Source organism: Carcharodon carcharias, chromosome 3, assembly GCF_017639515.1.
Source record: "Carcharodon carcharias isolate sCarCar2 chromosome 3, sCarCar2.pri, whole genome shotgun sequence".
Taxonomy (NCBI): Eukaryota; Metazoa; Chordata; class Chondrichthyes; order Lamniformes; family Lamnidae; genus Carcharodon; species Carcharodon carcharias.
Genome location: NC_054469.1, coordinates 135,669,326 through 135,696,082, shown reverse-complemented (window position 1 = coordinate 135,696,082; position 26,757 = coordinate 135,669,326). Strand labels below are relative to the sequence as shown.

Genomic DNA, 26,757 nt, shown 5'->3' with positions numbered 1-26,757 from the left:
GGGACAGGGAGGTTGGGAGTGTCGGGGAAAGAGAGAGATTCAGCAGAGGTCTTGCAATGATTGAGCTGGTACAGAGCTGGAGGGTAGGAAGGACCGTGTTGGGTTGCGGGCTTGGGGGTGAGGGCAGGTGTTTTTGTGAAGGGATATATAGAAGGTGTGAAAGGGGCATTGAGGGGTATAGAGTTATGAAGAGATTCACAGGGAGGGGTTGATGGAATCAATGATGGATTCCTGGGGGGAAAACTGAGGGTAACCAATGAAGGAGGGAATGGTGGGAGTTGGTAGAGTGGGAAGGTGAGGGTGCGACTATGTCGTGTGATGGGGCGCCAAAGGTTGTTGGTGGTGATGTGGGAAGTGACTCGAATTGGGGGGGAGTGGGGTGGCATGTCTAACATAATGGGGATGGATTTTCAGGAAGGATGGGGACTTATACATTAACCTGGACTTGATGGAAGGCGTTGGGAGATGGTGAAGGGTGACAGTGGGGAGGTCACAGGTCATTCCGGGGGTGGGGTCAATGGTTATGGGGAAGAGGGTGTGGGTGACTGGGTGGGGGGGGGAAAGGTGTTAGAGTACAGCTTGAATGTTACTACCACCATGGCTGGGTGCAACTATGCAGAGCCTCATGGTGGAGGTCTCAAGATACTGTATGGGAATTGGGTCATCGGGAGTGGTTGGAGATGCAGGTCAGCTCAACTGGGCAACAGAAGGGGAATCTCAGCATGTAGTTTTCACAGTGCTAGGACCCTGGGACAGATGAGAGTGTGAAGGGCAAAGGCTCAGCGTGTGCGTGGGAGACTTTTTGCACATGGCTCGCAAGGGTCCTGTCAAAGGCCTTTGCCTCCCTGCACATGCCTGATTCCAGGGATCAGGGTGTCCCCAGGAAGATGAAGAGGTAGGTGGGTGCACAAAGGCTGAAGGACTATCGCAAATACACCACATTAGACATGATTAAAATGCAAGTGAACCATATTTACCAAAGTTTGACATGTACGACATTCAAACGTACAACCACTTGGGAATTCTGAACTTTTCTCTCCCTACCACCCAGAGCTCCCCTTGACATCTGCAGCAGGGGTGGAGGCAGCCTGCTGACCTATTGGCCCTGTTGCTTTGGATGACCTTGGCAGCCATTCTCTGGAGACCTGAGGCCTGGAGGACCCCAGCTTACTTTGGCTGTTCTGCTATGGGCCAGTTGCCCCATCTGCAGTGATAAGGGACGAGGTTGTAGGGGTCACAGGAAAAGGGGTTTGGAAAGGCCAGACAACCTCAGTGAGTCCTGAGTGGATGACCCAGGGGTGTCCTGCTGCCGCTCCCCCTCCCTTTGGATGCCCAAAGGCCCTGCCCGACTCCTTGAGGGGAAAGGACACCTGTAGGGAGGTCCGACTGTAAAAGCTGCCCCCATGGCTACAACAATGGAGTGCAGGTCTGCGTGCATCTCTGGCAGAATCTGTTGGACTAGAATATCTGTGGAGGCCGCCACCCTCCCCACTGTGCACAAGTCGGTACCACGTTTTCAGCCAGCAGGTGGACAGCCTCTTCCACCTCTCATGCCACCTTGTTGAGGGCCTCCAACACCTCTGCCTGAAGTTCCCCTGCCTCTTGCTGACTCTCCACCATCAGTTGGAGGGCTGATTCCAGAGGCCTGTCATCAGATTCGGGCCTTGCAGATGCCTTTTCCCTAGCACTCCTCCAAGTGCTGGTGAGCTTGGCTGACCCTGCCTCTTCCTGCTGCAGACACATATATGTGCAGAGACCACCAGAATGTGAGACCCTTCCTACATTAGAAGTAATACTGACCGAGGTGTGTGTCTTTGGGCTGCTGGAGGGTGCAGGTGTCTGCTGTGATGCCTTGACAAGGGCACTTTCTTCATCAGCGATGTCCTCGCTCCTCTCCGGGCTGGTGTTAGAGCTAGACACGGCTTCCTGAGTCTCAGGTCTTGCTCTATTCCTGGAGACACCTGAAAGTGAGAGAGAAGAGCACAAGTGGCTGCATGAGCTGCCTCCAACATGGAGGCTCCCTTGTTCCTGAGGTTTCTATGACACACATGGATCCTTACTGGATGGAGGCTGAAAGCCAATCTCTCCATCTCAATGACCCTGTCCCACTCCACCCCTGCCAGCTAGGCTGCCCACTCCTCAAAATCAGTGAACTCTTTCAACTGTAGCCAATCCCTTCCCATCTTCTCCCTCTCTTGACAATTATGGCTTAACTTCTCCTGAGCAAAGAGAGAAGATGGGATTGAGAGCAATTGTATTTATCATTTAATTGTATATAGCGACTTCACATATCTTTTTTACAAATAATCCACTGGGTTATGTGCCATGTGGTTGATGCACTGCAGGTTGTCCGGAAGGGTTCTGGGCTAGCACATTCCAGAGCGGTGAGGCCATGTTAGAAGAATAAGGCTTAGACAGGTGTGTCATTAGCAGTGCTTGCTGGTGCCCTCAACACCCACTTCTCCTGCCACCTTCCACACAGCATGTGAGGTCCCTGTGTGGAAGGGTGAGAGGCGCACTCTGGCCTCTCCACCCTGCAGAATGGAGGGACTGCATTAGGGCTATGAGGCATGACCTTATCAAGTTGCCACTGAGGCCCATGTCCCTGGAACATTCATTGAGGTGAGTGTGAGCAGCTGAGGGCTCACTTACCCTGGTGGCGGGATGAGGTCATTCATCCTTTTTTGGACCTCCGGGAGGCCCTGGGCACTGACTGTCCTGGAGACATGTTCCTATGAAAGGTTTGTATCCCTGCCCGGCCTCCTCCTCCCACTGGCTGGATAAATCCGTCCCCCCTGGTCTCCACTTGGCCAAGGAGGATGCCCAGGGAGGCATCGCTGAGCTTGGATGCCAGAGGTCCCTGTCATCTTCTGGCCATCTCCTCAATCAGCCTGATGGGTGAGTTGGTGTCTGGACACCTATCAAATACGGTGCCTGGATATTACAGTGCAGAGGGCTCCATCCAGCCCGTCCCGCCGCGCAATATGTCAGGAAACCCCCAACTGCATAATTAATGAGGTGGGGGTCACATGTTACAGCATGAATTCCTGCAGCCTCCTTGACGGGGAACACCCCGCCCCCCCTCCCCCCTCCCCCACCGTCCCCTGGCCCTGGCCCCGCCACAGGACATAGTCCTGGAAGGAAAAACTCCGCCTGTAGTATATTTTAAACAGCTATCTTGTTGTTTGTAATTCAGTTAAGGAAAATGATCCAAGGGTTTATTTTAATTGACTTTGGTCCTCTCCACATTCAACATTTGCCTCACCCTGGGAAGGTTGGGGTTGGGAGGTTGAGAGGGTGAGGAAACAGGATGAAGGACTGAGTAGAGGTCAGCAGCAAAATACAGTAATGCTAAGAAAACAGGAGGAGACTTTTGCTGCTGTTGGCTCCACATTAAAGTAATCATTTATTTAAAAAAAAGCTTCCCTCTTAGCAGTGCTTGACCTCATCCTCACCAACCTGCCTGCCACAGCTTCATCTGTCCATGACAGTATCGGTAGGAGTGACCACTGCACAGTCATTGTGGAGACGAAGTCCCGCCTTCACATTGAGGATAGCCTCCTGTTCTGTGGCACTACTGCTGTGCTAAATGGGATAGATTTTGAACAGATCTAGCAACTCAAAACTGGGTATCCATGAGACGCTGTGGGCCATCAGCAGCAGCAGAATTGTACTCGAACACAACCGAGAAACTGAACTAGACTAGCCATGTAATACTGTGGCTAGGAACCCTGGGATGAATAATTCACCTCCTGATTCCCCAAAGCTCGTCCACATCTACAAGGCGCAACTCAGAGTGTGATCAAATACTCCCCACTTGACTGGATGAGTGCAGCTCTCACAACACTCCAGAAGCTTGAAACCATCCAAGACAAAGCAGCCCACCTGATTGACACCACATCCACAAACATTCACTCCCTCCATGACCGATGCACAGTAGCAGCAGTGTGTACCATTTACAAGATGCACTGCACATACTTACCAAGGCTCCTTGGACATCACCTTCCAAGCCCACAACCACTACCATCTAGAAGGACAAAGGCAGCAGATAGATGGGAACACCACCACCTGGAAGTTCCCCTCCAAGTCTCTCACCATCTTGACTTGGAAATAAACCACCGTTCCTTCACTGTCACTGGGTCAAAATCCTGGAACTCCCTTCCTAACAGCACTGGGTGTACCTACACCACATGGACTAGTGACTTTTCTGACCAGTCTGCCATGTGGGACCTTGTCAAATGCCTTACTAAAATCCATGTAGATAGTATCCACTACACTACCCTCATCAATCCTTCTTGTTACTTCCTCAAAAAATTCTACTAAGTTAGTAAGACATGACTTTCCCTTAAGAATACCATGCTGACTATTCCTGACCAATCATGCCTTTCTAAGTGACAATGAATTTGCCCACCACTGAAGTCAGACTGCCTGGCCTATAATTATTTGGCCCATCCCTAACACCCTTTTTAAATAATGGTACAACATTTGCAGACCTCCAATCCTCTGGCACCTCTCCTGTATCTAGTGAGGATTGGAGAATGATCACCAGAGCATCTGCTATTTCCTCCCTGGCTTCCTCTAACAGCCTAGGAAAGAATCCATCCGGCCCTGGTGACTTATCCACCTTCAAGGATGTCAGTCCCTCCAGCACTGGGTGTACCTACACCACATGGACTGCAGCAGTTCAAGAAGGCAGTTCACCACCTGCTCAAAGGCAACTAGTGATGGGCAATAAATGCTGGCCTAGCCAGTGACGTCACATCCCCTGGATGAATAAAAATAAAATGCCCTCTGGTTTAAGGACAACTGTTTAGGCTTCATATGGCCTTGGTAATGTTGAAATCAGTCGATTACTATGGCTCTGTGAGCTGAGGGGGAGAAATGCACAGATGTTGTAGTCTCCATTTAAATTATGTTTCCTGGGCACTTCTGAGAACATAACATTGCCTTTTTTCTTCTGATGCTGATCTCCTTGTGAAAGGATGGATAAGATCTCTGCTCAGTTCTCTGCCTGAGGCACAAAGTAAGCGGTTTGTGAGAACTTTATAGTTGGATTCATTCTTCACTTCATCTTCCTCTGAGTTTGGGTTTGATGCCATTCGGAACTTCCTTTGTTGAATTGGAGGATTCACTGTGGAAAATCAGGAAAGAATCCATATGGTTCAGCCAGACCAATGTTTATTGTGTCAGAACATAGAGAAGAGCAAAAAGTTCTGTATTGTCATCATTTTTATGCAGAATAGTGGTATATTAACACACAGTGTACAAATTGTTTAAAATATAATTTCTGCACTGGAAGCCTTACTTAACTTAAAGCCAAAAAATGTTGTTTGAGGAACAACAAGTACAAGAAACAGCTCCAGAATTTGCCTCCAGGGTTGTCTACAAATCAAACCCATGAAAGACTCATTTGCAATCGTATTGAGCTATGTACTCTCTAAATAGTAAAAAAATGAAAAAAACTTGCATCTATATGTCTCACACCATCACTGCATATTTGGAATATAGTCTTTGTTGCAATGTATCAAACATTGCAGCCAGTTTGCATACAGCAAGATCTCAGAAAAAAGAAATGAGATAATAAACAGATAATCTGTTTTAGTGATCTCCTTTGAGGAGTTAAAATTGGTTAGGACATTGGAATGGACTCTCCTGATCTCCTTAAAAAAATACTTTGGGATTTTTCATATCCACCTAAGAGAGGAGATGCAGCATTGGTTTGATGTCAAAAGATAGCACTCCAACAGTTCACAGAATTACAGAATTTTAATAGCACAGAAGGAGCCCATTCGGCCCATTGTGTCTGCACCGGCCCTCCAAATGAATATTATGACCTAGTGCCATTGCCCTGCCTTTTCCCTGTACCCCTGCACATTGTTTCTATTCAAATAATCGTCTAATGCCCCTCTTGAATGCCTTGATTGAACCTGCCTCCACCTCATTTCCAGGCTGTGTATGCCAGACCCGAACCACTCGTGTGAAAAAGTTTTTTCTCACGTCACATTTGCTTCTTTTGCAAATCACTTTAAATGTGTGCCTTCTCATTCTTGTTCTTGATCCTTTTACGAGCGAGACTAATTTCTCCCTATCTACTCTGTCCAGCCCCCTCATGATTTTGAGCATCTCTATCAAATCTCCTCTAAGCCACCTTCTCTCCAAGGAGAGAAGGTGGGGACCTCTCCAATCTATCTCCGTAACTGAAGTTTCTCACCCCCGAAACATTCTTGTAACTCTCTTCTGCACTCTCTCCAACTTGTTCATATTCTTCCTATAATGTGATGCCCAGAGCTGTACACAATACTCCAGCTGCAGTCTAACGAGTGTCTTATATAAATTCACCATACCCTACTTGATCTTGTACTCTATGCCCCTATTAATAAAGCCCAAGATACTATACGCATTATTAACTGCTCTCTCCATCTGTCCTGCCACCTTCAATGATCTATGTGCATATACACCCAGGTCTTTCTGCTCTGCACCCCCTTCAAAATTTCACCCCTTATTTTAAATTGTCTGACGATGTTCTTCCTACCAAAATGCAATACCTCACACTTCTCTGCATTGAACTTCATCTGCCACTTATTTTCCCACTACACCAACTTGCCAATATCCTTTTGAAGTTCTGCACTGTCCTCCTCACAGTTTACAACATTGCCAAGTTTCGTATCATCCACAAACCTTGAAATTGTCCCCTGCACACCAAGGTCAGGAAAAGCAAGGGTCTCAATACCAACCCCTGGGGAACTCCACTACAAACCTTCCTCCAGCCCGAAAATTATCCATTGACCATTACTCTCTGCTTCCTATTTTTCAGCCAATTTTGTATCCACGTTGCTACTGTGCCTTTTATTCCATGAGCAATAACTTTTCTCACAGGTCTGTTGTCTGGCACTGTATCAAATCCCTTTTGAAAGTCCATGTACACCACATCAAAAGCATTACCCTCATCGACCTTTCCTGTTACCTCTTCAAAAAACTCCAGCAAGTTAGTTAAACATGATTTCTCCTTTAGAAATCCATGCTGGCTTTTCCTCATCATCCAATATTTTTCCATTTGACTACTAATTCTATCCCGAATAATTGTTTCTAGAATCCTGCCCGCCACTGAAGTTAAACTGACTGGTCTGTAATTGCTGGGCTTATCCTTACAACCTTTTTTGAACAAGGGCGTAATGATTGTAATTCTCCAGTCCTCTGACACCACCCTTGAGTCTAGGGAAGACTAGAAAATTATGGCCAGTGCCCCTGCAATTTCTACTCTCTCTTCCTTCAATATTCTTGGATGAATCTCATCTGGTCCCATCGCCTTGTCAACTTTAAGTACCGACAATCTATTCAACACTTCCTCCTTATCAATTTTGAACTCTTCAAGCGACTGAATTTCATCGTCTGTCACCATAGCTTGGGTAGCATCCACCTCCTTGGTAAAGACGGATGCAAAGTATTCATTTACTATCTCAGCCATGGCCTATTAGTCCATGTACAAATTCCCTTTTAGGTCCCTAATCGGGCCTACTCCTTTTACTATTTATATGACTATAGAAGACATTGGGATTCCCCTTTATGTTGGCTGCCAATCTTTTCTCATAATCCCTCTTTGCTTCTCTAATATGCTTTTTCACCTCCCCTCTGAGCCTTTTGTATTCCTCTTGGTTCTCTATTGTATTTTCTACCTGATATCTGTCATAAGCACACTTTTTCTTCTTTATCTTAATTTCTTCTCCTTTTCCATCCAGGGGGCTCTGGATTTGTTTGTCCTACCTTTCCCTTTTGATGGAATATCCTTGACTGTGCTAGAACCATTTTTTTAAGGTAGCCCATTGCTTAGCTACAGTTTTTCCTGCCATTCTTTGGTTCCAGTTTTGCCTGGCCCAGCTTCGTTCTTGCCCCTTAAAGTCAGCTTTCGTCCATTTAATTTTTCTTACTCTGGATTCCTATCGTCCTTTTCTATCATCAACCTAAAACGTACAATACAATGATCACTGTCTCCTAAATGCTCCCCCGCTGACACTTGATCTAGTTGGCCTACTTCATTTCCAAGAACCAGGTCCAAGAGTGCATCTTTTCTTGTTGGATTGGATGCATACTGCTGTAGAAAGTTCTCCTGAACATTGCCCCTCTCTGCCCTTCAAACTACCACTGTCCCAGTCTACATTCGGGTAATTAAAGTCCCCCATTATAACTACTCTATAATGCTTGTATCTTTCTGCAGTTTCCCTGCTGATTTGTCCTTCTACATCTTCCTTACTATTTGGCGATCTATAGACTACACCAAGCAATGTAATTGCACACTTTTTGTTCCTTAGCCCTAACCAAATTGATGCTGTCCTTGAACCCTCTGGGACATCCTCTTTCTCCAGCACTGTTATGCTCTCCTTAACCAATATCGCCACCCCTCCTCCTATCTTTCCTTTCCTGTCTCTTCTGAACACCTTGTACCCACAAATATTTAACACCCAGTTCTGCCCTTCCTTGAGCCAGATCTCTGTTATTGCCACAACATCATATTTCCACGTGGCAATCTGCACCTGTAACTCCCCAATCCTATTTACTGTGCTCCATGCATTCACACACGTGCATAGTAACCTTGATTTAGATTTTAGCAAAATACTGCCAATGCTAGAAATCTGAAACCAAAACAGAAAATGCTGGAAAAACTCAGCAGCTCTAGCAGATGAAATTCAGCAGACCTGCTGAGTTTTTCCAGCATTTTCTGATTTAGATTTTGTTACTTTCTCCCTCACCCCGACTTCACTTATTAACTTTATATATTATCGAGAATAGAATATTCTCGATAATAGGGCCATCTGTCCCTCCCATTATTTTGTGCACCCTGGTATTCCTCTCTAATATTTTCTCTTCGTTCCCACACCCCTGCTGAGTTAGTTTAAAGCTCTCCCAACAGCACTAGCAAAATGCCCCGCAAGGAACTCAGTCCCAGCTCTGTTCAGGTACAACCTGTCTAGCTTGTACAGGTTCCATCTCCCCCAGAGCCAGTCCCAGTGTCCCAGGAATCTAAAGCCCTCCCTCCTGCACCATCTTTCCAGCCACTCATTCATCTGCCTTATTCTCCTATTTCTGTTCTCACTGGCACGTGGCACTGGAAGTAATCTGGAGATTACTACATTTGATGTCCTGCTTGCTAATTTACTACATAGCTCCCTAAATTTTGATTGTAGGACCACATCCCCTTTCTTACCTATGTCACTAGTACCAATGTGGACCATGATTTCTGGCTGTTCATCCTCCCCCAATAGAATGCCCTGCAGCCACTCTGTGACATCCATGACCCTGGCACCAGGGAGACAACATACCATCCTGAAGTCACACCTACGGCCACAGAAATGCCTGTCTGCTCTCCTAACTAATGAATCCCCATATCACTATTGCTTTTTCTTTCTTCTTCCTCCCCTCCTGTACAGCTGAGCCGCTTATGGTGCCACAAACTTGGCTCTGACTGCACTCCTCTGAGGAACCAACGCCCTCACCAGCTTCCAAAATAGTAAACTGATTTGTGAGCAGGAACCCAGGGCACTCCTGCACTACCTGCCTACTTCTCTTGGACTGCCAAGTGGTCACCCATTCCCTCTCTATCTCCAGACCCTTAAGCTGTGGTGTGACCACCTCTCTGAATGTGCTATCCACGTAGCTCTCAGCCTCACAGATATGCCACAGTGACTCCAGCCGCTGCTCGAGCTCTGAAACCTGGAGCTCAAGTTTCTGCAGCTGGCAGCACTTCCTGCACATGTTGTTGTCTAGGACACCAGCAGCGTCCATGACTTCGCATATATTACAGGACGCACATACCACTTGACTGAGCTGTCCTGCCATGTCTTAACTCTACTTCCCTTACATTAGCTTTATTCTACTTTGGATTATTTACTTAACTTCATTATATTGGCCCTAAATTTCCCTTATTCTTGGCACTTCTCAGTTAAATCCAAGTATAGCTACTTGTTTAAAATATTACACTTATCTAATTTATTCACCAGGTCCTACTTAGCAAAGCCGCCGCTCTTCATTCTGAGGAAAGGTAGAAAATGAAACAAGCACTTCCTCCCTCCTCGCTGAACTCCCTCAGTCACCAAATTCGTTCTGTCACCTCTGCTCTCGAACTCTCGCCACTTTGTGTGTTGTTTTTATAGTTCCTCTGCTCTCCTCTAGGTGCTGCTAACAGCCTGGCTTGGGGTCCTCCTCTCACACTGTCCTCTAGGTGCTGCTGGCTGCCTGTCCCAGGTTCATTCTTTCACACTCTCCTCAGCTCGGAATTCCCTCAATACTTTAAGAAACTGTCAGCCTAGATTTTGTGCTCAAGTCTCTTAGGTAGAACTTGAACATACAACCTTTTGATTCAGAGGTGAGAGAGCTGCCCATTGAGCCATGGCTGGTGCATAAATACACATTAACCTGTATTCTATAAATGTGATTTGTGGCAATGTATTGCAACCCATGAAATATTACACAGAAAGTTAAACATCTGGGCTAAAGGAGAGTGAACATGCAGGTGCCTTTTGGTTCTGTTGAGTTATTTCATTAAATAATAGACACTTGTTTTTCATCGGTGCCTACATTGTTAACACGAGGACATACACTGACTTCCTTTGTTTGTGTTTCCTTTGCAGCAGGAACTGATTTATTACACATTCCGCAGAGGGAACACCACGGCCAACCTTGACTTTCTGCTGCAGCGGTGCAATGAGGTTCAACTGTGGGTTACTACTGAAGTCCTCCTCTGCAGCCAGCTGTCCAAACGTGTGCAGCTTGTCAAAAAGTTCATAAAGGTTGCTGCTCAGTAAGTGAAAATGGCAGTCTGTACAAATAATTCATGTAAGGATTTCAAAACAAGAACAATCTCAAGGTCATTGCATTTCCAGGTCACATCTGCAGTGCTCACTATCCTTGCGGCCTGTTTTGGCAAAGCTTTTAGAACCACAGAATCATAGAGCCACAGAGGCCATTCAGCCCATCATGTCTACGCCAGCCAAAAAAATAGGAAGAAAAGTAACAAGCCACTCATTTGAATCCCACTTTCCAGCACCTGGTCTGTAGCCTTGCAGGTTACAGTGCTTCAGATGCAGACCCAGGTGCCTATTAAATGGGTTGAGCATTTCAGCCTCAACCACCAATTTAGGCAGTGATTTCCGGATGCCCACCACCCTCTGGGTGAAAATGTTCTTCCTCATAACCCCCCTAATCCTTCTAGCAAGCACCTTAAATCTATGCCCCCTGGTAATTGACCCCTCAGCTAGGGGAAACAAGTCTTTCCTGTCTACCCTATCAAGGCCCCTTATAATTTTGTATAATGTGGGAAAATATGAAATTGTCCATTTTGGCAGGAAAAATAAAAGAGAAGCTTATTATCTAAATGGTGAGAGATTGCAGAGCTCTGAGTTGCAGAGCGACCTGGGTGTACTAGTGCTTGAATCTCAAAAGATTAGTCTGCAAGAATAGCAAGTAATTAGGAAAGCTAACAGAATGTTATCATTTATTGCAAGGGGAGTTGAATACAAAAGGAGGGAGACTATGCTTCAGTTGTACAGGGCATCAGTGAGACTACATTTGGAGTACTGTTTACAGTATTGGTCACCTTATTTAAGGAATAATGTAAATGTGTTGGAAGCAGTTCAGAGAAGCTTTACCAGACTAATATCTGGAATGGGTGGGTTGTCTCATGAGGAAAGATTGGACAGACTAGGCTTGTATCCGCTGGAGTTTAGAAGTGCAAGAGGCGACTTGATTGAAACATATAAGATCCTGACAGGTTGGATGTGGAGAGGATGTTTCCTCTTGTGGGAAAATCTAGAACTAGGGGTCACTATTCACAAATAAGGGGTTGCCCATTTTAAACAGAGATGGGGTGAAATGTTTTCACTCAGAGGGCTGTCAATCTTTGGAACTCTTTTCCTGAAAAGGTGATGGAAACAGAGTCTTTGAATATTTTTAAGGCAGAGGAGGATAGATTCTTGGTAAGCAAGCGGGGGGTGATAGGTTTTCAGGGATGCGGATTTCAGGTTACTATCAGATCAGCCATAACCTCATTAAATGGCAAAGCAGGCTCAAGGGGCTGAATGGCCTACTCCTGCTTTTTTGTACGTATGTTCAATTAGGTCACCCCTGAACCTCCTCTTTTCTAAGGAAAACAACTCTAGCTTATCTGATGTTTCTTCATGGCGGCAATTTTCAAGCCCTGGCAACATTTTTGTAATCCCCTCTATAACTCTTTCTAGAGCAGTCATGTCCTTCCTGTAATGTGGGGACCAGAACTGTACACAAAATTCCAGCTGTAGCTTAACCAGTGTTCTATACAGTTCCACAGTTACATCCCTGCTTTTGTATTCAATACCTCGTCTAATCAAGGAAAGCATTCCATATGCTTTCTTTACCACCTTATCCACCTGTCCAGCCACCTTCAGGGACCTGTGGACATGCACTCCAAGGTCTCTCACTTCCTCAACACCTCTCAATATCCTACAATTTATTGAGTAGTCCTTTGCTTTGTTTGCCTTCCTCAAATGCATTACGTCACACTTTTCCAGATTGAATTCCATTTGCCACTTTTCCACTCACTCAACCAAACCATTGGTATAATTCTGGAGACAACAGCTATCCTTTTCACTATCCACACAGTCAATTTTTGTGTCATCTGCAAGTTTCCTAATCATGCCACCCACATTTAAGCCCAAATCATTAATATATGCAATAAACAGCAGGGGACTCAACACTGAGCTCTGTGGAACATCATTGGAAACTGCTTTCCATCCGGAAAAATATCCATCGACCGTTACCCTTTGTTTCCTGCTGCTGAGCCAATTTTGGATCCAACTCACCACCTTCCCCTGTATCCCATAGGATCTGACTTTTCTGACCAGTCTGCCATGTGGGACCTTGTCAAATGCCTTACTAAAATCCATGTAGATAGTATCCACTACACTACCCTCATCAATCCTTCTTGTTACTTCCTCAAAAAATTCTACTAAGTTAGTAAGACATGACTTTCCCTTAAGAATACCATGCTGACTATTCCTGACCAATCATGCCTTTCTAAGTGACAATGAATTTGCCCACCACTGAAGTCAGACTGCCTGGCCTATAATTATTTGGCCCATCCCTAACACCCTTTTTAAATAATGGTACAACATTTGCAGACCTCCAATCCTCTGGCACCTCTCCTGTATCTAGTGAGGATTGGAGAATGATCACCAGAGCATCTGCTATTTCCTCCCTGGCTTCCTCTAACAGCCTAGGAAAGAATCCATCCGGCCCTGGTGACTTATCCACCTTCAAGGATGTCAGTCCCTCCAGCACATCCTCTCACTATGCTTAAAGCATCTAATATTTCACACTCCTTTTTAACTAGAATGTCTGTATCATCCCTCTCCTTAGTGAAGACAGAGACAAAGTACTCAGAGACAAAGTACCCTACCCACATCTTCAGCATCAACACACGAGTTACCATGTACATCTCTGACAGGCCCTACCCTTTTCTTAGTTACTCTCTTGCTTTTAATGTACTGGTAAATCATTTTGGGTTTTCTTTGATTCTTTGCTTTCCTAATTTCCTTTTTTACTTCACTTCTGTAGTTTCTATACTCCTCTAGGGTTTCTGCAGTATTAAGCTTTTTGTGACTGTCATAAGCTTTCTTTTCCTGTTTTATCTTGCCATGTATGCTTCTGGAATCAGGGGCTCGAGATTTGGCAGTACCGCCCTTTTTCTTTGCGGGGACAAGTCTACATTGTACCTGTAGAATCTCACTTTTGAATGCTTCCCACTGATTCGACATTGTTTTCTCTTCTAGTATTTGTATCCAGTCCACTCTCACCAGTTCACCTCTCAGCTTTGTAGACTCTGTCTTCCCCAATTTAGAACTTTTACTCCTGTTCTGTCTTTGTCCTTTTCCATAATGATGCTAAATCTAACTGTATTATGGTCACCATCTCCAAAATGATGACCCACTGCTACTTCATCCACGAGCCCATCTTCATTTCCTAAGACTAAATCTAGAATTGCGCCCCCTCTTGTTGGGCATGTTACATGCTGGCTGAAAAAGTTCTCTCGAATACAGTTCAAGAATTTTGTGCCCTTTACACCCTTCACATTGTTTGTATCCCAATTTTTCTTTGGCTAGGGAGCAAAAACTTTTCACCATTTTCATTACATCACACACAAACAACCTAACCACACATTTCGGTACAATTTGCATAGTTGCATCGTTACATTTGCAAAATGCAGTTCCATCACTGTCTCTGAGTAAAAATCCTGGAAATCCCACCCAGCAGCACTGTGGGTGTACCTACACCACATGGACTGCAACCATTCAAGATGGCGGATCAGCACCATCTTTTCAAGGGCAATTAGGGATGGGTAATGAATGCTGACCCACACCCTGTGAAAGAATAAAAAAATTTCTTAATAGTGGAGAAATTTATGAAGATTTATGAGACCTTTTGCAATAATGAGGGAGCCATGCAGAACAATTTTTTCAAAAACTATAGCTGAAAAATAATGAACTGTAACATAATTTCTTTCTGCTCTTTCTATTTGCATACAAAGAGTGATGTTCTAATTAGGCATTTGTCTCAAGAGACTTATAGCACAATGAAATGTAACTAACATGCGTGCAACTGGACTGACAATTGCTGGAGGTCATTACGTTAATTAGTAATATCTACATTGCTAATTCAGATCTCTTCTTCTGTTGAGACAGTCACTCCTACAAGCCAGCCTCACCAATGACGTCACCATCACATATGATCTAGGAGGTGATGGCTTAGCAGTAGTATTGTTGCTGGGTAATAACCCAGAGACCCGGGGTAATGCTCTGGGGGCATGAGTTCAAATCTCGTTGTGGCAGATGGAATTTGAATTCCATTAAAAATCTGGAATTAAAAGTCTGGTGATGACCATGAAATGATTGTTATAAAAACCCATCTGGTTCACTAAGATAAAAGCAAAATACTGCGGATGCTGGAAATCTGAAACAAAAATAGAAAATATTGGAAAAACTCAGTGGTTCTGGCACTATCTGTGAAGAAAAAAACAGAGTTAACGTTTCGAGTCTGTATGACCTTTCTTCAGAGCACTGTAAGGAAACCTCCTGCTGATTACCATGTATCGCCCTCCCTCAGCTGATGAATCAGTGCTCCTCCATGTTGGACGCCACTTGGAGGAAGCACTGAGGGTGGCAAGGGTGCAGAATGTACTCTGAGTGTCCAATGTCCATCACCGAAGAGTGGCTCGATATCACCGCTAATGACTGAGCACTAAATGGCATAGCTGCTAAACTGGGTCTGCGACTGGTGGTGAGCGAACCAACATGAGGGAAAAACATACTTGTCCTCATACTCACCAACCTGCCTGCCGCAGATGCACCTGTCCATGACAGTATCGGTAGGAGTGACCACCGCACAATCGTTGTGGAGACGAAGTCCCGCGTTCACAATGCGGATACCCTCCATCATGTTATGTGGCACTACCACCGTGCTAAATGGGATAGATTTCAAATGGATCTTGCAACTCAAGACTGGGCATCCATGAGACACTGTGGGCCATCAACAGCAGCAGAATTGTACTCGAACACAATCTGTAACCTCATGGCCTGGCATATCCCCCACTCTACCATTACCATCAAGCTAGGGGATCAACCCTAATTCAATAAAGAGTGCAAGAGGGCATGCCAGGAGCAGCACTAGGCATACCTAAAGATGAAATGTCAACCCAGTGAAGCTATAACACAGGACTACTTGCGTGCCAAACAGCATAAGCAGCAAATGATAGACAGAGCTAAGCAATCCCAACGGATCAGATCTCAGCTCTGCAGCCCTGCCACATCCAGTCGCCAATGGTGCTAGACAATTAAACAACTCACTGGAAGAGGATGCTGTACAAATCTCCCCATCTTCAATGATGGAGGAGCTCAGCACATCAGGGCAAAAGATAAGGCTGAAGCATTTGCTGTAATCTTCAGCCAGAAGTGCTGAGTGGATGATCCATCTCGGCCTCCTCCAGAGATCCCCAGCATCACAGATGCCAATCTTCAGCCAATTCGATTCATTCCACATGATATCAAGAAACAGCTGAAGACACCGGATACTGCAAAGGCTATGGGTCCTAACAGTATTCCAGCAATAATATTGAAGGCTTGTGCTTCAGAACTTGCTGCGCCTAGCCAAGGTGTTCCAATGCAGCTACAACATTGGCATCTACCCGATTATGTGGAAAATTGCCCAGGTATGTCCTGTACACAAAAAGCAGGACAAACCCAACCTGGCCAATTACTGCTCCATCAGTCTACTCTCGATCATCAGTAAAGTAATGGAAGAGGTCATCAACAGTGCTTTCAAGCGACACTTGCTTAGCAATAACCTGCTCACTGACACCCAGTTTGGGTTCTGCCAGCGCCATTCAGCTCCTGACCTCATTACAGCCTTGGTTCAAACATGGGCAAAAGAGCTGAACTCCCGAGGTGAGGTGAGTGTAACTACCCTTAACTTCAAGGCAGCATTTGACAGAGTGTGGCATCAAGGAGTCCTAGCAAAACTGGAATCAATGGGAATCAGGGGGGAAACTCTCCACTGGTTGGAGCCATACCTAGCATAAAGGAAGATGGCTGTGGTTGTTGGAGGTCAGGCACCTTAACTCCAGGACATCACTGCAGGAGTTCCTCAGTGTAGTGTCCACAGCTGCTTCATCAATGACCTTCCTTCCATCATAAGGTCAGAAGTGGGGTTTTCACTGATGATTGCACAATGTTCAGCACCATTTGCGACTCCTCAGATACTAAAGCAGTCCATGTCCAAATGCAGCAAGACCTGGACAATATCAAGGCTTGGGCTGACAAGTGGCAAGTAACATTCTTGCCACATAAGATGGCAATGGCACGTGTCTCCAACAAGAGAGAATCCAACCACCCCCCCCCCACCCCCCTGGTTTCAATGGAATTACCATCACTGAATACTCCACTATGAAAATCATAGGGGTTATCATTGATCAGAAACTGAAACTGGACTAGCCATATAAATATTGTGGCTACAAGAGCAGTTCAGAGGCTAGGAATCCTGCGACAAGTAACCTACCTTCTGGTTTCCCAAAGCCTGTGCACCACCTACAAGGCACAAGTCAGGAATGTGATCGAATACTCCCCACTTGCCTGGATGAGTACAACTCCCACAACACTCAGGAAGCTTGACACCATCCAGAACAAAGCAGCCCACTTGATTGGCATCACATCCACAAACATTCGCTCCCTCAACCACCAACATAGCAGCTATGTGTATCATCTACAAGGTGCACTGCAGGAGTTCAAGGCTCCTTCAACAGCACTTTCCAAACACATGACCATTGCCATCTAGAAGGACAAGGGCAGCAGATAGATGGAAACACCACCACCTGGACGTTCCCCTCCAAGTCACTCACCGTCCTAACTTGGAAATATATCGCCATTCCTTCACTGTCGCTGGGTCAAAATCCTGGAACTCCCTTCCTACCAGCACTGTGGGTGTACCTACATTACATGGACTGCAGCAGTTCAAGGCAGCAGCTCACCACCACCTTCTCAAGGGCAACTAGGGATGGAAAATAAATGCTGGCCCAGCCAGTGAAGGCCATATCCCCTGAATGAATAAAAAAAAACGTAAGCAGCAGAAAAATGTAGAATGCTAGAGGTGAGCACATTTAGTCAATGCTCTTCCTCATACTTTGAGCCGTAAGAGTTATACTGATGATGAGGCTTTTTCTGCAGCCACTGGCCTTGTTCATTGGCCTTTGGAGGAATATTCTGAGTGAGTTATACCCATGTCTTTAACACAAGTGAAAGAACTTTTGGAACTCATAGTCATCAGAGAGCAATTCTGTTTATACTATGAATGGAAATGAGTCCTGGAATGCTAGGGAGTGTTTGATTTATTACTGGAACATTATACTAACTCTCAAGTGATAATTCATTACATGGATAGATTATTGTTTTATATTTCACTGGTGTGAATTACCACCCAATAGGGAAATTAATTTATTGCTTACTCCCATAGTTTTTTTCTGTTAACTCAGAATTCTGTTCCAAAAAAAAAAGGCTTGTTTATTTTTAATTACTTACCCAATTATAGAATATTAAAATCGCCAAATGAAAAACTTCTGTTGAGGTCCAACGCAATAGGGTCATATTCTCAAATGTGCAAAGGGAAAGGTCCCATGGAGAAGTTCCAAGGGCTTAAATGTTGATTTATTTTCATAGTTCAGTAGTAAAAATATTTGGCTTCTGATCTTGTACAGCATTTTAATTGATTACGTTCAGCCAAAGGATCATCCACAGAAGCAGAATTTATCACTGTAAATTAGAGCCATAAATATTTATCAGTTAAGCAGGTTATGATCCCTAGCTGAGTTTACCCTTGGAGAAGCCTGATCCCATGGTGGAACGCAGCTTGATCAATCCTAACTCCTATTTGTTTGTTTAGACATGTGGAGAATAACTACTGAACAGAGTCACAGGAATCAGCTGATGAACTTTTAACAAAAGAATAAAACATTTATTCAACAAGAAAAGATGAACTATATTACAATACACCTTCACCCACAACTAAACCTATACAGATCTATACAGATTTGTAAGGATAACACAAGTCACAAAAGTTATCTTGTACTTTAATGCACACAGTATATACCCAGTCCATGTAAACCTATGGCCCCCATGTGGTCAGACACACCACAATGAAACCAAGTGACATATGCCACATCAAATAGATGTTATGGATTTCTCCTCAACTCCCCCAGATGCTTGTCACACCATGAGCCAACCAATCTCGCTGAATTCCATTCTCCACACAAGGGTTTCCAATCCCCACTCTCCAAAACCTCACCTTGGAATTTTCTCCCAAACTGACATTTTCTCTCAGACACCTTCCAGGATTTAGAACTCTCCTTCCAATATTCCTCTTCCCTGGGTCACCACGTGCATTCAAACTGTTTTCCATGCACTCTCTTTCATTGACTCAGCCGTCAACAGTACACCACTGCTTCACATGCCCATAGCAAAGAATTACAGACCTCCAGTTGTCTCTTTAATCCCTTTGCTTCTTGCAAGCTGTTCTCACTTTAAATCTGAAGCATGGAGCCTTTCTCTCTGCCCCTCACTCTTAACTTCATTAACAGGACCTTTTCCCAGGTTCCTGTCCTTCCTTTGACTACAAGGTCTTCTTTGGACTTTCCCCTCTTCCACTCTCCTTGATTTTTGGGGTTTTTCGCTAGCTTGGGACTTCTATCTGTCCCCTTGTCAGGTTTCCTGTTCCCTGTGAAACCTAGCCCACAGGCAATAACCCTAAAAGCCTGCTTAAATTTATGGCACACAACCTCATTAAAATATTCATATGGCACACCTGCCTCTGTATAGCAGGTTATTTGCCCCCTTCCCCACCAATACACCACTATTCAAACCAAAAGTGTGTGTGTAAAAGGCTAGTTGGTGTTGCATTTCTGATTTTTGATATTCTACCCCAACCCATTCCCCAACCATCCTGGGAGGGGATAGGGGTTATAGTTGTTCCAGAAAAATCAGATTAGAGTAATAATGGGAATTTTGAAGATTGGCTGTTTTTTTAAAATTGCAATCCTATTTTAGTATAAAGAACACTGCATGTCATTTTGTGTATAAGAATAATGTGAATGACAGAAAAGTCATCAAAGGTTAGTGAGGCTGAATGATGTTGGCTAAAGAAATAAGGACAAGTGAGCTGTCAAAAGAATACTGTTGTGTCTTGTGCCTTAGAGATATGCAGAAATGACACACTCCAGGTTATATGTGTGTAACAGGAGTTCTGTTTAATGCTTTAAAATGTCTACCCCCATGCTTACAGCAATATGGGTTAGTTCAGTCTCTCTTTCTAAGTAATTACACCTAGAGAACAAAGAGCAGATAACAGACACACATAATCAAACACCGATCAATTGAACACCAGGGGTGGAATCGTCCCTGATTTGCACTAAGTGCGGTAGCGCGCAGGTAAAACGTTTTACCCTCCAGCCATGATGGTGGGTTCTCATGCCCTATCGTCCTAAACCCACCACATTATTTATGCACTCCCAGGAAACATACCATTTCCATGGCTCTCATTTGCCCGCCAGCCATCACCCCACCGCTGCATCACGCCAGGCGCCACGTTTAAAGTCCAGCCACAAGCAGACATCTCAGTGCTTCCAGATTTCCACTGCTGCACAGAATACATGGCCCTGAAACTGAAGAAGATGGCAGCCCCCAGATTCAGTGATGCATCCCACGAGCACCTTTTGGATGCTGTGGAGTCCCGCCAGGATGTCCTCTACCCTTACTCTGGCCGAAGGATGGGCAGCAACAGCACTAACCCGGCTTGGGAGGCGGTGCAGTGCTGGTCAGCACCAACAGCCTTCAAAAAGAGGACAGCCACCCAGTGTCGCAAGAGGATGAATGATCTCCTACACTCTGACAGGGTAAGTCACTCTTCTCATCACTCTCAAACTCACACTCACAAGCCCATCACACATCCACAGGGCCCTCACTCACTGCCAGTTCAAGGGACATCACCATTCACTCTCACACACTCACCATCATTGTCTTCATCCTGTCCATGGGACCACTCACTACCCACACAGGCCAAGCATACTTATCATCTGGCCTGGCAGGCGTCCTGCTTACACTCTCTTTATCTCTATCCATGCAGGACAAGCTGGCACACAACAAGAGGGAGAGGTCTCAGATTGGTGGCGGAATGCCCGAAATCAAGGTTTCATGGACTTTGAAAATAGAGCAATCCAGCTGGACCTCAAGCATCTGGACCGGTCCTGTGCTGATGGTGAGGTCGGCGCTGCTCTATCAAGTGAGGATCCAGCAGTGCGACATCCATCAGACAACTATGCTCTGAGTGATATGTCTTCTTTGACAGGCCAGTGCCAAACATTAATTATCTCCCCTTGCTTTCAGAGGCACATCTGGGAAACAGCCGACTGACTCCACAGCCCAGGGCATCCAATCAAGCCCCGAAGAAATCTGGAGGCACCCTCCCTGAAGTCCTGTCACAGCACTCACCCATACCCTCCATCAGCACAGAGACAAACACCTCAGTGGGACCTAGCTTTAGAATAGCCACAGGATCGCAATCTGGCGAGCACATCACACAGTCTGATCCACAGCAGGTGGAGGCAGGGATCTCCCAGGTTTCTGGCAGTCAGAAGGCTGCTGGCGGCCAGAATGTTGCTGAGTCCGAGTCAGATGACGAGCCTCGACTCGATCATGTCACAGTTGCTGGAGCTGCAAAGGAAAGCTGGGGAACATCAGGAAGGGGTGTCGGCTGCACTCCTCAGATTGTAAGGCATGATGGAGGAGGAGTCCATCTGCCTTCATGCCAACGCACCGAGGTCAACACTGGTAGGATGGCAGTTGCCATGGACACCTTGGTCCAGGACTTCTCTCCTGCACTGCTGCGTGGGCTGAACTTCATCGCTGATGCCGTAGTTGACCTCCAGCAGTGCGTATGCGAGAGGGATGCCGGGCAGCTTGATCTCACTCCAGCTACCCCTACTCCTCAAGGAGTTAGCCTGGGGCCCCTGGACATCCATAAGGAGGAGGATCAGCAGGTTTCTCACTCTGGGCCCATCCACCCAGGTGACTCCGGCCCATTCAAATCCCCTCTTCCTGATGCCCAAGCAACTCCAGCTCCACAGACTGAGGAGGGTGCCATGGCCACACAGCAGGACCCCGAAAGCAGGCCGGGGCCCTCCAAGTCTCGGCCCTCCAGTGGACGCCCGCCACGGTCATCACAGACAGGGTGTTGCAGTCAGCAGGCTGCCTCCACCTCCACTGTGGGTGTCCAGGGAGCACCAAGACGTAGCAGCAGGGTTAGGAAAGTTAAGGAGAATTAGCTGCACAGCCTGGGCACGGGTGTTAATCGCTTGTACATAATGTTCACTATTTTCAATAAATTCCCAAGAATCTATCCCTGCCTATGGCTCCTTGTACTGATGAGCAGTGTTCTTGTCACTCAGATGTGGATCATTTCTGCACAAGATAAAGGCAAGTGTCTCAGTCCAGGGCCTCTTCCCTGTACTTTGTGCAGCCTTCGAACCAAAGTGATGGTCGGGCCTCACACTCCCTGGAAACATTACTGATGCCTGCACCTTGCCAGTGCTGGTCATGGCTGCCAGAATGTAGTGGGAAGACGTCACAGAGTTCTCTCATTCTCTCTGTGTACTCTCAGCACCTTTAAGGTGGGGCTGGCCCCCATCTCTTTAGCACCTGTGACCAGTAACACTGTGCTCCTGAAGGGCTCATTTGCTGAAGGCAGACAAATGGTCAGGTGCTTCTTAAGTTTCATGACTGTGTCTCCATATGATCCTGTTCACAGAGTGCAAGGCAGCTGAGCGAAGCTAACCAGGAGTCAGATATTCTCAGAAACTATGTGAAGATCTATGGAGTGTCCTCACTGCATGTCATCATCATCCTCCTGCGATCGAGCGACTGTTACGGCCTCCACTGCGTCCGCATGACAGGAGCATTATCACAGAAGGTATTCGTGCTGCCATAAGCCAGATTCTAGTCAAATGTTCACAGATGCAATGTGAGGATCTATGGTGTCTCCTCACTGCATGTCATCATCATCCTCCACAAATCTGGCAGCTATAGCGGCCTCCCAAGCACACCTGCCTCATCTAGACAGTGTGAGGGCCTCATTCCGTCATCGTTGCCTCTGAGGACCTCCTCACCCTCATCTCCATCGGTGTCCTCCTCATCGGAGGAGACATGCAGCTTCTCCATCTCCTCCTCAGCCAGCTCCTCTCCCTGTTGCAGCACCAGGTTGTAAAGGGCGTAGCATGACACCCTCTGCGGACTGTATTGCAGGGCTCCACCAGATCAGTCCAGACAGTGGAACCTCATCTTCAGCATCCCAATGGTCTGCTTCACCAAGTTGCGAGCTGCAACATGAGCCACATTATAGTGTCGCTCTGCTGCAGTCTGAGGCCGCCGCATGGGTGTCATCAGCCACATCCTCTGCGGGTAGCCCTTGTACCCGAGGAGGCAACGCTGCAGCTTCTGTGGACCCTGGAAGACCGCAGGGATCTGTGACTGACCGAAGATGTAGGTGTTGTACACACTCCCTGGAAACTGTGCGCACACCTGCAGGATGCGTTTCTGGTATTTACACACCAGCTGCACGTTCAGTGAGTGGAACCCCTTGCGGTTGACGTAGTTCACCGTGTGTGGCGGCAGAGATCTGAGTGCCACATGAGTGCATCCTGGCTGCCCCAGTCCCAGGCGAAATGCACAAAGTTGTGTGCCCTCGCAAAGATGGCATCCATGACCCTCATGGATGCATTTGTGGGTGGAGGCTTGTGAGATCCCACAGAGGTCACCTGTGGGGCCCTGAAAGGAGCCACTGGCATAGAAATTGAGCGCCGTGGCCACTTTCACAGCCACTGGCAGTGGATGCCCTCCACGCCCCTATGGCACCAAATCCTGCAGTAGTTGCCAGATGTGACCTACCAGTTCCCTTGACATGCACAGTCTTCAGAGACATTGGTTCTCGGTCATCTGCAGGAATGAAAGGCAGTGTCTATGGATCCTGGGTGTCATTAGGAGCTGGCCTGCGATGGCTCACTGTGGCTCTTGGGCAGCGTGTGCGGGAGCCCTGGCTGCCCGCTCTTCCTGTGGTTGCTGCTCCTGCCTCTGCACAGCCAGAAGCCTCAGCTGCTCTCTCCTCCATCTTCTTCATGCTCTGTAGGCCATCAGGCATACAGCTAGGTCACCAGGGTCCATGAACCTGCTCCTGCAAGATAAAAGAGAAAGACACGCGATTAGCATGGGTGTACTAAGAACCTGTACTGGTGTGAGGAAATAGAGATAGTTTAAGTAAGTTATATTGGTCTTTGTGGGTGTTAGGAATGAGTTTTAGCTTTAAAGTTTAAGTTTGATTTAAATTTCTGTATCTCTGTGTTAAGAAAGGTCAAATGGAGTTTTAGTTTCACCGTAAAAAGGTGCTTGCATTTTTAATGAGGAGTTTTATGACCCCTGAAAAGAAAGTAAACATACAGGGATAGACGGATTGGACTGTTACCTAGCAGCAGGGGACCAGAGAGGCAGCTTTCTCCCAAAGACACACACACACAGAGGGAGAGAAACAGCAGTTTTTTTGGAAGCTGTTGGAGTGCAGTTGGTTCTAAAATTTGCTGCCAGCTGAGACTGGAGCAAAGTGGACTGATAGCCAGTCCCAAGCTAAAGAAAACTCCCAAAGGTCCAGGGGAGTGGAGGAGGGGAAAGTCCAGAGAAGGCCTTCTAGTTAAAGGAAGGATAGGAACCTGGAAAAGGTCCTGTTAATGAAGTTAAGAGTGAGGGACAGAAAGAAAAGCTCCAAGCTTCAGATTTAAAGACAAAACTGCAGAAAGCAGATTTAAAGCAAGGCAGCTTGCAAGAGGCTCGAAGGTCCAAAGAGACAACTGAAGGTCTGTGACTCTTTGCTCTGGGCATGTGAAGCAGTGGTGTACTGTTAATGGCTGAGTCAGAGAGACAGAGTGTGTGGAAGATAGCTTGAATGCATGTGGTGACCCAGGGAAGAGGAACATCAGAAGGAGAGTTCAAAACCATAGAGGTGAACTCTTGTAGAAGGCATCTGAGAGAAAGTTTGGATTTGGGAGAAGATTCCAAAGTGAGTTCTTCAAGAGTGGAGATTGGAAATCCTCGTGTGAAGGACGGAATTCAGTGAGACTGGTTGGTTTAAGGTGTGACAAGCATCTGGGGAAATTGAGGAGAGATCTATAACATCTGGTTGAGGTATCACCTGCAACTTGGTTTCAGAGTGTGGTGTGTCTGACCACAGGGTGCCATAGGTTTACATGGACTGTGTGCTTACTGTAAACATTAGAGTATAAGATAGCTTTGTAACTTGCGCTATCCTTACAAATCTGTATTCATTTGTAATGGTATAGCTGTGGGTGAAGGAGTATTGTAATATAGTTCTTCTTTTCTTGTTGAATAAATGTTTTATTCTTTTGTTAAAAGTTCATCAGCTGACTCCGGTGACTCTGTTCAACAGCTACTCTCCATGTATCTAAACAAACAAATAAAAGTTAGGATCTGTCAAGCTCGTTCCACTCTAAGATCATGCTTGTCCAGGGGTAACCTCAGCTGGGATCATAACACCTGGTTAAGTGTGACAGCTCCTTAATGTTTCCCGGGATCTCAGAGGTGAGTACACAGTAACGTTGTGCAGGGCTCACCAGAGCCGCCTCTTGGACTTCAAGCTTCAGGGGCATCAGGGGGTCAGGGTTAAGGGCAGCCCTGCCATTGAATATAACGCAGAAGCGTTTGGGGTGGGCGAGGGAAGTGGCCACGCGTTGGGGAAACCTGTATTAAGTGAGACAGTTCAGGCGTAGCTGCATTGATGTGATTGGGGTTGGACTCTTAGATTATCTGCCCACTCAAGCAAGGCAGAGGCAAAGTGCCACCAAGTGCTCCAGAGCTTTTCTGTCCCGCCCATTCCCCAGCACAGACTGCAAAGTCATGAGCATTTTAGGGATGCAGGAAATGCGGCCCGCCGTTGCAGGCTGAGCAGATAATCGAGAACTACTTTTCCACTGCCGTAAAATCGATCGCGCCATGTTGTCCACTCTTGCCACCGATCATGCCTGATGCCAGCAGACATGCAAAATTCCGCCACAGAGATAACAATCCTCAGCAGTGTGGCTGATGACTGTTTTAAGAACTTTGAATTCGAAGTGAAAAGAAATACAATGGGACATAACACAAAGAAATATCATTTCAGCCCTATAAAGCAGCTTAATTCACCAAACTCAACTGACGTTTCAACAATTTACCAAGCCCAGAACAGAATATAGGCAGCAGAAGAGAGACAGGGAAGGAGAATGGATTTAAAGCATAAAAGCACTTCAGGTTGATCTGAACTGTTCATGCTGGGTGGAAAACAGATTAGCAAAACCTGTTTTACACCCTTCACCATTGGTCAACTGGTCTGATCTAAACTGAGCAGTGTTAGCCTGAGGAAAAAAATCGTCAGCATTCTGGAACTACTTGAGTGTAGTATGCTGCTTATGGGGCAGAACATTACACTCAGCATGCGGGCGCGTGCCCAACACGCCCGAGCGTAAAATGATGCACGGTGACGGGGGCGTGTATCCCAACGTCACCGTGCAGTCTCACAATAGTTCGTTTGGTGGGCGCGTGCTGGAGTCGGCTGCCCGCCCGCCGATAATTAAAAGGCCTATTAAAGCCATTGACAATCTAATTAAATTCAAATTTATGTTGTCTGTCCAACCTAACAGGCAGGCAAAAAGGCCAAGTGGCCTTTACATTTTTTAGGAAACCTCATCCACGAGCGGGATGAGGTTTCCTAAAGCAAATAAACGTTAAATAAAACTATTTGTGAATTAAAAATATGTCCCAGCTCATATGACAGAGTCACACGAAGGGACATGTTTTATTAAATTTTTACTGTCTTTATTAATATTTTTAAGAAGCACTTTAATCCTCTTGAGGCGGCTCTGTGCATCAGGGAGATTGAAGTGCTGTTTCGTGCGCATGCATGAAACTGCGTGCTAGGCCCGGTTCTCCCTCCTCCTCCCAACCGCACAGGTAGCTCTGAGTGCTGCCGCTCGCGATCCATGCAGGGTGGGCCTTAATTGACCCGCCCATGTGAAATCGTAGTGCAGAGCCGATCACAGGCAGCTGTCGGCTTCCCTACTGCCCCCACCCGCCCGATGGGGGGAATATTCTGGCCATGGTCTTT

General features: G+C 46.2%; 1 protein-coding gene across 2 annotated transcripts in view; it reads left to right on the top strand.

The window, feature by feature from the left end:
- rapgef5a (Rap guanine nucleotide exchange factor (GEF) 5a) overlaps window positions 1-26,757 on the top strand; it is a 267,567-nt gene that overhangs the window by 224,226 nt on the left and 16,584 nt on the right. For both annotated transcript variants that reach the window (XM_041183142.1, XM_041183143.1), the window contains one exon: window positions 10,623-10,792. In XM_041183142.1, the coding sequence (XP_041039076.1) occupies window positions 10,623-10,792 (170 nt within the window). The remainder of the gene's footprint in view (window positions 1-10,622; window positions 10,793-26,757) is intronic.